Consider the following 12,999-nt stretch of genomic DNA (forward strand, 5'->3'; position numbering starts at 1 on the left):
CTTCATTTTTATGTAGATTCTAGGGTTTAAGGCTAGACTTCAAGCTGTGTGTGTGTGTGTGTGTGTGTGTGTGTGTGTGTGTGTTTTGAAGGTTTATTTTTTTTTTTTGAGACATGCGGATCTCTGAGCTTGTCACCAGCTGTTCTCCATAGTGAGCTCCAGGACTACACAGAGAGACCCTTTCTAAAACAAGCCAAAACACATTTTATGTGTGTTTGCCACACTTTATTTAATAGTTTATTTTATGTGTATGAATGCACACATGTATGTGTGTTCACCACTTACATGCCCTGGTGCCCATGGAGGACAGAAGAGGGCATTTGATCCCCTGGAGCTGGAGTTAGGGTTGGCTGTTAATCACCATGTATGTGCTAGAACCAGACCAAGGTCTTCTGCAAGAGCACGGCAAGTGCTCCTAACCACTGAGCCAGCTCCGCAGCTCCAGGTGTTACTATTTTATCAGTGTGGGTGTGTGCCTATGCTCATTCACAGCCACAGAAACAGAACTGGGGGGTTGGAGCCTTGGAGCTAAAGTTAAATGCATTTGTGAGCCACCCAGTGTGTGTGCTGGGATCCGAACTGTCCTCTGTAAAGTAGTTAAGTGCTCTAAATTGCTGCCCTGTCTCTTCTGCCCCACGAGGGTGTGCACTTCATAGGCTGAACCATTTCCTTAGCTCAGTGCTGCTTATTATTTTAATAAGTTGCATTTATTTATGAATTGTGGGTGAGCCTGGAGTGTTAGTCCATGCCCGTGATCCTACACTCTGAGGAGGCTGGGGTGAGAAGGTGGCCAAGTCACATCCTTCCTTGGTGGCATAGTAAGACCCGTACCTCAAAAGACCTGTGAGTACAGCTCAGTAGTAAAGCACTTGCCTGTCTGTGTGAGGCTCTGAGTTCCACTGATAAGTTACAAAAAAGGAGATGGTAGCTGCTTAACAAGAGAATCTGGTATCTCATTTTACTTCATTGTAAAAATTTATAACTGTTAAGAACCCAAATATCACAAGATAACCAAAGCTACTAGTAGGAGAGCCTGTAATATCTAGAAATAAAGAAAAGCTAATTTCCCTTAATAATCCAGCCTGCTGTTCTTACTCCCTTTGTTCCTTTTTTTGCCGGTCATGCGATGCATGTGTGCACGTGCAGTGGCTGGGATGTAGAGCTGGAGGACACCCTCACCAGCTGAGCTATGTCCATCTCAAACGTTTGTAGATTGACTTTAAGGCTAGCCTGACTTACAGGATAAGATCTTGTCTTGAGCCAGACAGAAAATCACATTGCAATGGTTTCATGTCTTTTGTGATGCAGTCAGCAGATTGAGTACACTAAGATTTTAAAAATACTCCCCTCCTCAAATACCTGCTATTTTCTATTTCCCTTCCAAGTTGAGAGCTGCATTCTCTAAATGTAGGTTATCGTAGGACCTTGGAAATCAGTTCGTTTCCTCTTTCCAGGCAGACTGCCAGATTCACTTACAGCCCCAGCTGACCCCACCCAACATGGAAGAGTACATGAACAGCCTTCTCTCAGCTGTGCTGCCGTCTGTGCTCAACAAGTTCCGCATCTACCTGACCCTCCTGAGATTCCTGGATTACAACATCTCAGATGACATAACCAAGGTATGTCTTCATCGCAGCAAGAAATCTTGTAGTTTTGGGGTTCACTTAATGTGACTTAAGCGCAGTTACCTGTAAGGCAGAGTTGGTGTTTGCCATCTCTAGCCTTTAGTATGTCATCTGCTGCGTGAAACGGATTCATTCTCTGTCCTTTTTACTTAGTTGCCGCCTCCTTTCTGCATTTGAATTGCTTTTGGCTTTGTTTGCTTGGTTTAATTATTTTCAGCGCTAGGGATCAGAACCAGTTCCTTTGTCTGTCAGAGCAGCGAGCAGTCTGTCTCCTACCTCATCAGGTTAGGAGCCTTGGTCTCTTTAGGATTGGCAGATGATGTAACTACACTAATACATGAAAATTTGCTCCTTTCCAGTCTGTTCTTCATTCCCTCATTCATGCTGTCACTTCACAGATTATGCCCTTGTGTGTTGTGTGCCCATAACTCCTAATTATCACTTTGTGCAGTTGCCTTTCAAACCAGAGGGGAAAGGCTTAAACAAGAAAACAAAATTTTTGTTGCTTTTTTGAGTCATCTGTGGTTTTACTATGTAGTCCAAGCTAGACTTGGACTTGGAGGGAACGTGAGGTTTGGCAGACACCACCCTGCCTGTCTTTACACTGGTCAGCATTTCCCTGTGCCGTTACCTTTACTGGGCTTTCTGTTCCTATCTGATGGACTCTAGTGTCTCTTGAGGGTGTGTTTTCTTTGAAACTCAGGGCCTTCACGAGGTTAAGCACCTGCCATTGAGCCTTTTTTTTAAAAAAGAGAGATCTGCCTGCCTCTGCCTCCTGAGTGTTGGGATTAAAGCTCTTATCCTGTGCCACAGTCTGTTCCCTGGGTTGTCAGCAGCCGTTCCTCCTTAAGGAGCACACTTCTAAGACCCTGAGTAGATGCCAGTGGGCTTCTATTGAGTCTGTCCTGCTGCAGTTTGCTGAGCTTGGTGTGCACAGTATTTGATGATGTCTTGAACAAGCACCCTTCAGGTTTAAGGCCATTATTTCCTTCAGTTCCCCTGCTGCTTCCTCTCCCGCTAGCCCTCCTGTCACTTGGTCAGTGAATTTGGTGGTCTTTGGAGCTCTGTTCATTTTCCCTTTTCTCTTTTTTATCTGTCTTGAAGTTGGTTGGTTGACTTTTGTGCCTGTTTAAATCTTCTATACATAGCAATTTGTTATTGCTATTAGTTACCTTATTTTTTCTATAGAATTTCCTATTTGCTTCTTTTTAAACATTATTTTCTTCTTATTGATATCTCCTTTAATTCTTTATATAGTGGCTCACCTCCTCCCCCATCCAAGAGTGATGCATGCTCAAGAGTCCCCCCCAGTAGGTACTTGGAACTGGCTACTTCCAGATCTTCCATGCACATAATGGCATAATAACGTGTTGTATACAACCCTTTCCAGTGCATAATTTGTATAGTAAGCACAGCAAATATTAGCGGTAACAATAGTAGAACATGTATAATGGGGTTTAAGTTTGATTAAGTAATGACAGCCTTACAGATCAGAGTAGCAGTCCTCTGTGAGTGGTGCACTAAAGGAACTCCAGCCCTGCCTGTTCCGCTGTTCCATTGCTGTTCCAGCAGTCTGCTAGGCTGTTGGTTTTCAAGGACATTACCTCAGGTGGGGTGTGGGGTTTGAAAACAAAACAAGTTGAAATGTCTTACCAAGAGCCACTTGTGTTCTTGATTCCTAAGTTACTGGAAGTTTCCGGGGTTTTGACAAAGCCGACTGCAGTGGTTGTGTTCTGCTGGGTTGGTCCCAGACAGCCCTGTAACTTGTGGTCCTTCTCCCTCAGCTCTCTGACTACCGGGATTACAAGTGTGCACTGCAGCCCCCATTGCCGGGCCAGCTTCTCTGGTGTCTCTTCTTGTTTAATGGCTTCACACCATGGAAGATGCTGGCTTCTCTGCCTGTTTGGCATTCTCAAATGGGACTGGGCTGTGTGTAGAATAATTTCCATGCGGCATTCTGTAATGGAAGTTGAATTTGGTTCTTCCTCTTTTTACCCATCTTGCCTCATTTGCCCATCTATTTTTACTTGAGTCAAGGACAATGTTTCTTTCTCTTTATAAAGATAAGGAAACAGTTTGAAATGTACTTACAGAGGTTTGAAGGGAGACTTACAAGTATATTGCTCTTTTGGTAAAGGCGGTTGAAGATGACTTCGTGGAAATGCGTAAAAACGACCCTCAGAGTATCACAGCAGATGATCTCCACCAGCTGCTTGTGGTGGCTCGGTAAGTGGCGCTCTCCTCCACAGTCCCCTTCTTCCTTTGGTTTTTCGAGACAGGGTGTCTCTGTGTAACAGTACTGGCTGCCTGGAACTCACTGTAGACTAGCCTGGTCCAGAGAGATCCTGCCTTCCAAGTGCAGGGATTAAAGACCTGCACCACCGCCCAGCCTCATAATTCCCTGTTCTCTTGGCTGTGTGCAGTTCTGATTTATTCAACAGTATCTGAGGCAGACTTCTAAAAGCAAAAGAACTTTTCCTTCAAAGATATCTTCCTGGGCTGAGCAGATGCCTAAAGCTTTTGCCTGAGGACTGAAGTTGAGATTCCACCTAAAATCTGGGTATGCATGGCCATGAGGAATCCCAGAACAAACTGACCAGCCCGGTCATATCAGTAAGCTCTGGGTTCAGTTGAGAGACCTTGCTTCAATGAATAAGGCAGGGAGTGGTTGAGGAAGATTCCTGATATCAGCCCTGGGCCTCCCACAAACATAGACGAAACCCCGTGAATGAGGGGGTGGAAGGAAGGTAGGAGCCAGAGGGTTCAAGGACACAAGAAAACCCACAGAACCAACTAACCTGGGCTCATAGGAGCCCATAGAGACTGGACTGGCCTAGGCCCTCTGCTTGTATGTTACAGATGTGTAGCTTGGTCTTCTTGTGGGACTCCTAACAGTGGGTGCAGGGGCTGTCTCTGACTCTTGCCAGCTTTTGGGACCCTTTTCCTCATACCTTGTCCAGTCTTAATACGTTTTGGGGCGGGGGGATTAGTCTTTATTAGTCTTACTGCAATTGATATATGGATTGATATCCATGGGAGGCCTGCACTTTTCTAAATAGAAGAGGAGGAGTAGACGGGGTGGGTGTAGAGTGGAGGAGAGGCTGGGCGGAGAGGAGGGAGAGGAAAGGGCAGTCGGGCTGCATCATCTTCATCAAGAATACCCACCTGGTGGAAGTACTTACTGCAGGGTCTCAGCAGGGGCACAGTCTTTAAGAGTGAGACCCTCTCATTCTGGCTCCTCGGGGCTTCTTTGTGAGGTCACACCTGGCCTTTGCTTGTGTGTAGTAGCCATGTTCTTGTCTCCTGATGGGCTTCAAAGATTTCCTAGTTCTTAAAACTTTAAGTTAATCTTCCTAACTCTAGGTAATTTTTAAACTTCAAACCAGGTTTCTGTCCCTGAGCGCTGGCCAGACCACACTGTCACGAGAGCGATGGCTGAGAGCAAAGCAGCTGGAGTCGTCCAGAAAACACAGGCTTCAGCAGCACAAGTGTGTGAACGGGAATGAGCTTTAGAGTCTGAACTGGAGAAGAACGGGCAAGCTACAGCCTCCGTGCTGCACAGCTCGGATCTGTTTATACCATACTGTTTTATAGATGATTTGTAGGCAAAAAAAACAATGACTTTTCCTGAAATCAAGCCTGGTGACACCTAAAGTTTATATGATTCTCTGTAAGGGCTTTTACCTTACTGGTTTTATGCAGTTTTGGAGTTTGTTTTATAATTAGTTATGATGTACAAAAATGTATTTGATATTAAAGGTTTAATAATGATAATGTTGCTGATCATACCATTTCCTTAGCTGTAGCTACAGCTTAGGCCAGACTCTTGGAGTGCCGGCTTCCCCCAAGCTGTGCATCCACGCCTGTGTGAGTGCAGTCTGTCTGAGTTTATCTAGTCGGGACGCACTTGCCATTCCCCTAGAGCTGCGCATCCACGCCTGTGTGAGTGCAGTCTGTCTGAGTTTATCTAGTCGGGACGCACTTGCCATTCCCCTAGAGCTGCGCATCCACGCCTGTGTGAGTGCAGTCTGTCTGAGTTTATCTAGTTGGGACGCACTTGGCATTCCCCTGGAGCTGTGCATCCACGCCTGTGTGAATACTGTCTGTCTGAGTTTATCTAGTCGGGACGCACTTGGCATTCCCCTGGAGCTGTGCATCCACGCCTGTGTGAGTGCAGTCTGTCTGAGTTTATCTAGTCGGGACGCACTTGGCATTGATTCATGAGCTCTCTAGTGTCAGTATCCACATCTGGACAGATACTTTCCCCCCTTAGCAGCTGTTAATAACCTGCAGAAGTAGGCTTTTCCATGATAGATGTCCCCAACTTTTAGATTTCATACACTAGTAATACTTCCAGAGATTTCTGGAGTAGTGTTGCCAATTGATTTTGCCAAAATGTGATCACCATTTTGTTTCCATGAAAGGACACCCTCAGATGCAGCTCTGTGATTCAGGTCACTACATTGTTCTTAGCTCCTCTCACACCCAGCATTTGGGAACTGTCATTTTAAGGGACTCTGAAGGGAACCTTGTCCGAGCATGAAAGACTTGATTTAATCTTTTTTTCCGGTGCTGTGTATTGAACTCTGGCCACTCACATGAGACGCGTTCTCTACCACTAAGCTGCATCCTTAGCCTATTGTGTGTGTGTGTGGGGGGGGGGGTGACTTTGAATCATTTTCCTCATTATTTAGCTGATTTGATGATCATGCTGGATTTTGAGCTTTTAATATAAGTTTATCAGATAGCTTCCAAGTGTGTTAGATGGGTAACATCATTTGCTAGTGCGGTAAAGGTCCATACATTACAAGTAGGCTTCCTCAGACCTATTCATTTTGATATGCATATTTTCAAATAAAAGTTATTACTTATAATTTGCAAATTAATATAGAATTGTGGCAACAGTAATCTTCAGAAAGGTTAGAATAGTGCTTTTAAGCTCTCTGTGGTGCGCTTGAAGATGAATTCATTTGGAAACAGGTGAGTTCAGTGGTCCCTTATCTTTTTCCTGCTGAAGAGGCTTGCATTGACATTGTTAACCAAGGAAACAGGGTCAGCCTTGATAAGTCAAGGAATTAGCCTGATGAGAGGAAGTACAGACTACTAGTTGTTCAGTGTTCTTTCCTAACCTCAAATCTATTTTTCTAAGCTAATGTAAATAATGTTCATATTAGAATTCTAACTGGTTTTCATTTTTATAACTGGTAGACAAGCTCTTCCTTAAACCTTTGAAAATAAGATGTTCACATAGATTTTTGAAAATACTTTTTTGTCCTAGAACAAAGTTTTTGGTTTGTCTTGTCAAACTGTACCAATGTAAACTGTAATTTACCAAAGAGAAGTCATAATTTTGCTTGATCTTACAGAAAAGTTCCCTTGAGTAACCATGTCCAGTAAATAAAACTTCAAATTACCAGTACCCGTGGGCGTTTTTTCATGAATTAGAAGCACAGGATGTCGTCTACCCAAGTCAAACTAGAAGAGACCAGAACCTTCAGCCTTTTGAGGCACCGTCTCTTCCTGGCCTACACAAAGGATGTTCATGTTCATAGCTCTGTGTCAAGGCAAGCTGCAGCCCTGACCAGGCATCTATGGCCTATTTGGAAATAACCATTGCCTTCACTTGTGTTGCCGGATTTTCCTGTGGGTCACCTCTGTGCAAACCCAACCCCCACCCCAACCCAGCTGCCAGCACTTAACTGCCTGGATCCAGAGCCTGAAGGAAAAGAGGGGAAAGGACAGACTGCAGCATCTAGTTTTTAATGTTTGGGACTTAAAATACAGTTTCCATTTTTAAAATAAGAACACTTTAATCAAAAAAGTTCAAAACAAGTGTTTGGTTGTAGCACACTTGCCACTTATGAATTCTTTGAAAACCAAAGTACTGTTAAATGCTGTACAAGGAATTCTCATACACATTGATGCTTCGAGCTACAGTGGTACTTTAACAGTCACAGGACTCGACACTTCAATAAATAACAAAAACGGAATGCTTATCAGGTCACAGCAGACAGAATGTTCAACTGAGTCACTTCACAAGGGTAAGGCTCTAAGGATGCCAGACGCCAGTGCTTGCTGGAATGTGCCATACACCCTTCTCTGGGGTGCAGAGGCCAGTGATCTTGGTGGCCAGTCACTTAGAAAACCAGTATTAACCGGCATTTTAGGTTCTTGAACCAAAAAAGATGCTAAGTGTCCCTCTTGAAAGAGTTAAAACTTGATTTTCTAGAGATTCCTAGAGTCAGTCAGTATACATGATCTTCTGTTCCTGAAGCAGGTGGGCTTTATGACAGGCAAGCCCGTGTGTGTTTAGGAATTTGGGAGAGAAAAAAAGAATACGGGAGAAATTGGAATCAAAGAAAATACATTGTTTACCATTATTGGTTCTCAACTTCATAGAGAATGGTTAAGCTGGTAAAACTACTTTAAAAAAAATTTAGATACTTCTGCACACTAGTAAAAGTCACTAAAATCTAAATGTCTAATTTCCCGTCTAGGGCAGCGTACAGGGATGAACTGACGGAGCGGGAGAACGCTAACTTTACATGGTGGATCCACACTGCATCTGCTTCCAAGACTAGCTCCCCTTTCCCTCCAAACACCAGTTTGGTTCTTTTCCTGAACCTTCCCAAATGAGATCAACAAACCACTCTGTTGAGTATTTGCTAGGCTGGCCTACAGTCTAAGATGGTCACTTGTAGTCTGGACATCTGGGAATTTGCTCAGGTCCAGACTCCTTGTAAAACAATCGCCAGTCAACAATGTGATTAGAATTTGTAATCCATAAACGCAGTACTGGTTAAAATAGCCTGAAATGGCTGGGCGTTAGTGGGGCAAGCCTTTAATTCCAGTACTCAGAAGGCAGATGGACTAAATTCAAGGCCAGCCTGGTCTACAGAGCAAGTTCCAGGACAGTCAGGGATACACAGAGAAACTGTTCCTTTAAAAAAAAAAAAAAAAAAAAAAAAGTCCAGTAGGTGAAAACTTAAGAGTATTTAAATAAAAACCTTAAGATTGTGACTAAAATCTAAATTCGAATTATTCGTGTCTGGCATTGTGTAAACATATTTTTAAGTTCATTTTGCTGAATTTCATTGACCACTTCAGGTTCTGCTGGACTCTTTTGAACTTTGGCCACTGCCAAATTTATCCCATGTGTTAGCCCAGCTTGGGTAATACTAGCAACCTGGACCATGGAGCTGCGGATCTTTGCAAAGGGAGAGACTGCTCTGCTGCCGCTCTCTGGAGAAGGGGTCACACAAAGCCCTGCCTCCAGTTCCAGCAGGCTGGACCCGGAACTGGGGCTCTGCTGAGAGACCCCTGGATGTGCTGGTTCAACTGACAAAAACTGTGGGCCTGCCAAAGAACAGGAGACATTTAACTGGGATGGTCGAGAAGGCACCAGTCCCACAGGTTCCAACTGGTTTTCTTCATTAGAAACAGGGTTAGTCTTTTGATTTCCTTCCTCACTATTGTGAGACACAGACCTGGTCTCTGACAGCTCAGACATTTTGTCCTGTGCATCCTGTACAAATCTGTGGCAGTAGACATCCACAGGCTTGGCAAAGCCAGTCAGTACACGTATGTTGTCAGCAGAAGGGGTTTTCTTCAAGGGAGACTCCTGGCCTTTTCCAGGTCCACTTCCATGACCAACAGTAGCTTCTGAGGGGACAGGAATGCTGACGTCAGTGCTGCTGGCTGACTGGGATCGGCTGCCTAGTCGAGGAGCTGAAGCAATAATACCACAGCTTGGGAGAACATAATCTATTGGCCCTACACTCTCTAAAGAATCGGCTAGCTGCCTGTCTTCCTCAGACTTAGAGTTGGTAAGGAATTCATCTGAGTGGTAAGACTCATTATCTGAAGACATGTCCCCATCAGACTCCCCCTGGGCCTTATTATTATCCATCGCTCCCGGGTTTTCCGTGGTCTCAAGACTGCTGTCTGACTTCCAAAGATTGACTTTTAGGTTTGGTTTTAGAAAGTTCACTTTCATTTCAGGCTTTGTAAAGTTTCCTAATTTCCGTAGGTTGCCCATGTTCACGTTGGATTTGGTCTGCTTCACTTTTTGATTTAGAGATGAAAATTTGCTCATTAAAAAGCTTTTCCCCTGGGCCAGAGAGCCTTGATTTTGGGATCTGATACCAATGATGTCTTCGTGAGGCTTACTGCTTTTCCTGTAAGTTAGAAGAGAAAGAAGTTAATTTCTCATGGAATCCAAAATACACCAACTAATACCACTAAATGCTTTGTAAGTAGCCCAGATCTCTTGGGAGCAGGGCACTGCTAACTGATAAACCCAAATACCTGCAGTTGACACTAAACACCAGCTGATAGAAAGACAGGGATATAACTAAAAACTTTGTAGCCGCTGCCGGGCGGTGGTGGCGCATGCCTTTAATCCCAGCATTCGGGAGGCAGAGGCAGGCGGATCTCTGTGAGTTCGAGACCAGCCTGGTCTACAAGAGCTAGTTCCAGGACAGGCTCCAAAACCACAGAGAAACCCTGTCTCGAAAGACCAAAAAACAAAACAAAACTTCGTAGCCGCCACATTAGAGCAGGTAGAATCAAAGGTTTACTTACACACTGAATACTACAATTCAACACAGACATACAGAGACTTGTATCTTGTTCCTTTTGCACGAGGTCTTTAAAATGGTTAGTGTGCAGTAGTGTGATTACAGCATAACTGAACTGGGACCCGCCACACTTCAAAGGCCAGGGCCTCGTGTGGCATGAGGTTGCTGTTCTGACAAGTGAAAGTCTAATGCATGAAAGTCTAGTGCAGTGGCTGTACCACACATGCAGATCTAAGCTGGCTGCAGTGGGAACCTGCAGGAATCCCAAGCCTCAGGATGGATCTGGGATATCTAATGTAGTTAATCTGTGTTCTCTCCTTTGTCATCAAATGTCCCTGTGTGCACATCAGCACTCAGCTCATGCAGGATCACCTACCACAAGAGCACTGCAGGAAGAGTAGGTGCCCGAGTAGCTGTCGCCATTAAGAATGGACAGGAACAGCTCTCCTACCCTAGCGCCTGAGCAGTGCTCAGAAGGAAAAGCCCACATACTGTAAATGTGAAATAACCTGCTGGTAGGAACATCTGCTTAAAACCCTGCATTTCTCTGTACACTCATGACATTGGGACGTGCCCTCTGGTTACTTTAGAGCTCAGAGAGCATCACTTGTGGTCCAAGCAGAAGGACTTTGTCTTAGGCCCTGTGAGCCATGTTCCATCAGTTTTACACGTATTGCTTAGCTAAGTACTCATGGAAAGGCTAGTATTTGCATTAAACACATATGGATATCGAAATAGAAGTACCATGTCACTTGAGAAAATAAAAACCTGGGTCAGTTAAGAATTCCTTAAGCTGAAAATAAGGCCTCTAAGGTGCTGCAGGGTTAAGAGTGGCAAACGAGGAAGCAGTCTCCCTCAGTGCATCCTCCTGGTCCCTCTTCTGAGAAATCAACTAAGCATGAGAAGATAAAAGGCGGCAATCAAACTTTTTACCAGTTGGATTTTTAAGGCTATGTGCTAGGTGTTTCTAAGTACATTACCATTCAATCTGCAACCTTTCTGACATTCATTATCTCATTTTAACAGGCAACAAAACAGAAGGACCCTGAAGCTTCTTCAGGGTTCCAGAGTGAGAGAAGGTACAGTCAACAGAGGGCTAACCTACCACAGCTAGGCGGTGTACACTCCAATCCCTGCATTATAGGGCTGAGGCAACATCAAGAATTGAAGCCTGTCTCCCCAAAACAAAGGGCCTTTGGCTCGGTTGGTAGGAGACTTCCCTGGCATGCATGAAACCATGTGCTCAGTCTCCAGCACAGCATAAATGGGTCTGGTGGCAAAAGCCTATAATGCCAGCACTCCATGGTGTTTTAAGTTGTATTTCTTAAGAACCATGATATATTAGTGCATTTAATGCAGTGTGTGAGGTATTTTGCTGCTGTTTGGGTGGGGTTTTGTTCCTGTTTTAAGTCTCTATACCCAGTCTGGCCTTGAACTCGTCCACCTCACAGATGCTGGATTTCAGGTGTGCACTCCTGCATCTGGCTCTAAATGATGTCTTCTCTCAATACTGACCTCTCAAGCTTCTTCTCAACTATGGGAACATCCAGCCCCATGGCTTGCTTGGTGATCTGCAGCATCTCTGCGATGCACTGAAGAGTATCTGGAATTCAAACACAGCCCTTACTAATTGCCCAAACACTACAATAGAATAGTCTCAGCTTGAATTTGACTTGGGGCCACAGGTTTAAATACTAGTTTGCCTACAACCTACAGAAAACTGCTGCTTGTTCACTACCCTCCACCTTACTAAACCAAAATGTTCTAAACGGTGATTTTAACAGAACAGAGTCAAGGGCAAAAGAGCTAAATGAGCAGCAAACACCTGGTTAGCGCTCAGGGATCTAATGACTGGGAGGCGCCAGGACAGCACAAACAAAGAGTGGTCCATGTCTGCTGCCTCTTAAGACTAGGTGGGAAAAGCCTAGAACCCGTGTAACCTCCTTCAGGACCAAACACTACAACTCCTGCCACACAGCTCCTTGCCCAGACTACACCACCCATTTAAACAGGAACAGAGAGTCCCAAGTGTCCCAAGCAATGAACTGTTACTAATCTATCTGAATAATTTCCCTTTCCCTCTTTCATACCTTTCCCATCCTCTTCCGGACTGCGTACCACAGCTCTCAGTGTGTGGAAGTGACCACTCGACCCTTTACACCTGTAGTGCAGTCGCATGCAGGAAAACTTCGGTTTGCCGAAAAGAGTAGGTTCAGGACCTAACACAAATGAGGATGTTTAAACTTTTGTTTCTGCATATAACATTCTCTTCCTTTACTTCAAACACACATGTATCAGTTAACTGTGAGCATATTTCTTTTCATAATCTAAATAAAAAGGTATAAACTTATGACAATTTGTAAAAATGGGTTGTCTTGTTTTTGTTTTTCCAAGACTGGGTTTCTCTGTGTAACAGCTCTGGCTGTCCTGGAATTCACTCTGTAGACCAGGCTGGCCTCAAACTCATAGACATGCTCCTGCCTCTGCCTCCCGAGTGCTGGGATTAAAGGTATGCAACACCACTGCCCAGCATAAAATTGTTTTGTTTTAGGGCAGGCAGAGGCAGGAGAATTTCTGTGAGTTTGAGGCCAGCCTGGTCTCAAGAGGTAGTTCCAAGACAGCCAGGGTTGTTACACAGAAACAACAGCCTGTCTTGAAAAACAACAATAGAAAGTATATTTATTTACTTATTATGTGTATGGTATTTTTCCTGTGTGTATGCCTGCAGGACAGAAGAGGGCGCCAGATCTCATTATAGATAGTTGAGCTACCATGTGATTTCTGGGAATTGAAAT

The 12,999-nt window shown here is 44.4% G+C and overlaps 2 protein-coding genes across 4 annotated transcripts in view; one reads left to right on the forward strand and one right to left on the reverse strand.

The window, feature by feature from the left end:
• Positions 1 to 7,044, forward strand: part of LOC121457772 (minichromosome maintenance complex binding protein) — a 45,206-nt gene extending 38,162 nt beyond the window's left edge. For both annotated transcript variants that reach the window (XM_041666754.1, XM_041666755.1), the window contains exons 14-16: positions 1,455 to 1,619; positions 3,763 to 3,851; positions 5,012 to 7,044. In XM_041666754.1, coding sequence (XP_041522688.1) covers positions 1,455 to 1,619; positions 3,763 to 3,851; positions 5,012 to 5,138 — 381 coding nt within the window. In that variant the 3' untranslated portion in view covers positions 5,139 to 7,044. The remainder of the gene's footprint in view (positions 1 to 1,454; positions 1,620 to 3,762; positions 3,852 to 5,011) is intronic.
• Positions 7,045 to 7,369: 325 nt separating this feature from the next.
• Inpp5f (inositol polyphosphate-5-phosphatase F) overlaps positions 7,370 to 12,999 on the reverse strand; it is an 82,105-nt gene continuing 76,475 nt past the window's right edge. For both annotated transcript variants that reach the window (XM_041666390.1, XM_041666391.1), the window contains 3 exons: positions 12,295 to 12,423; positions 11,720 to 11,807; positions 7,370 to 9,802 (listed from right to left, as the gene is read on the reverse strand). In XM_041666390.1, the coding sequence (XP_041522324.1) occupies positions 8,653 to 9,802; positions 11,720 to 11,807; positions 12,295 to 12,423 (1,367 nt within the window). In that variant the 3' untranslated portion in view covers positions 7,370 to 8,652. The remainder of the gene's footprint in view (positions 9,803 to 11,719; positions 11,808 to 12,294; positions 12,424 to 12,999) is intronic.

This window comes from Microtus oregoni, unplaced genomic scaffold (genome assembly GCF_018167655.1).
Source record: "Microtus oregoni isolate MIOR12 unplaced genomic scaffold, Mior012 000016F_ref0000370, whole genome shotgun sequence".
NCBI lineage: Eukaryota > Metazoa > Chordata > Mammalia > Rodentia > Cricetidae > Microtus > Microtus oregoni.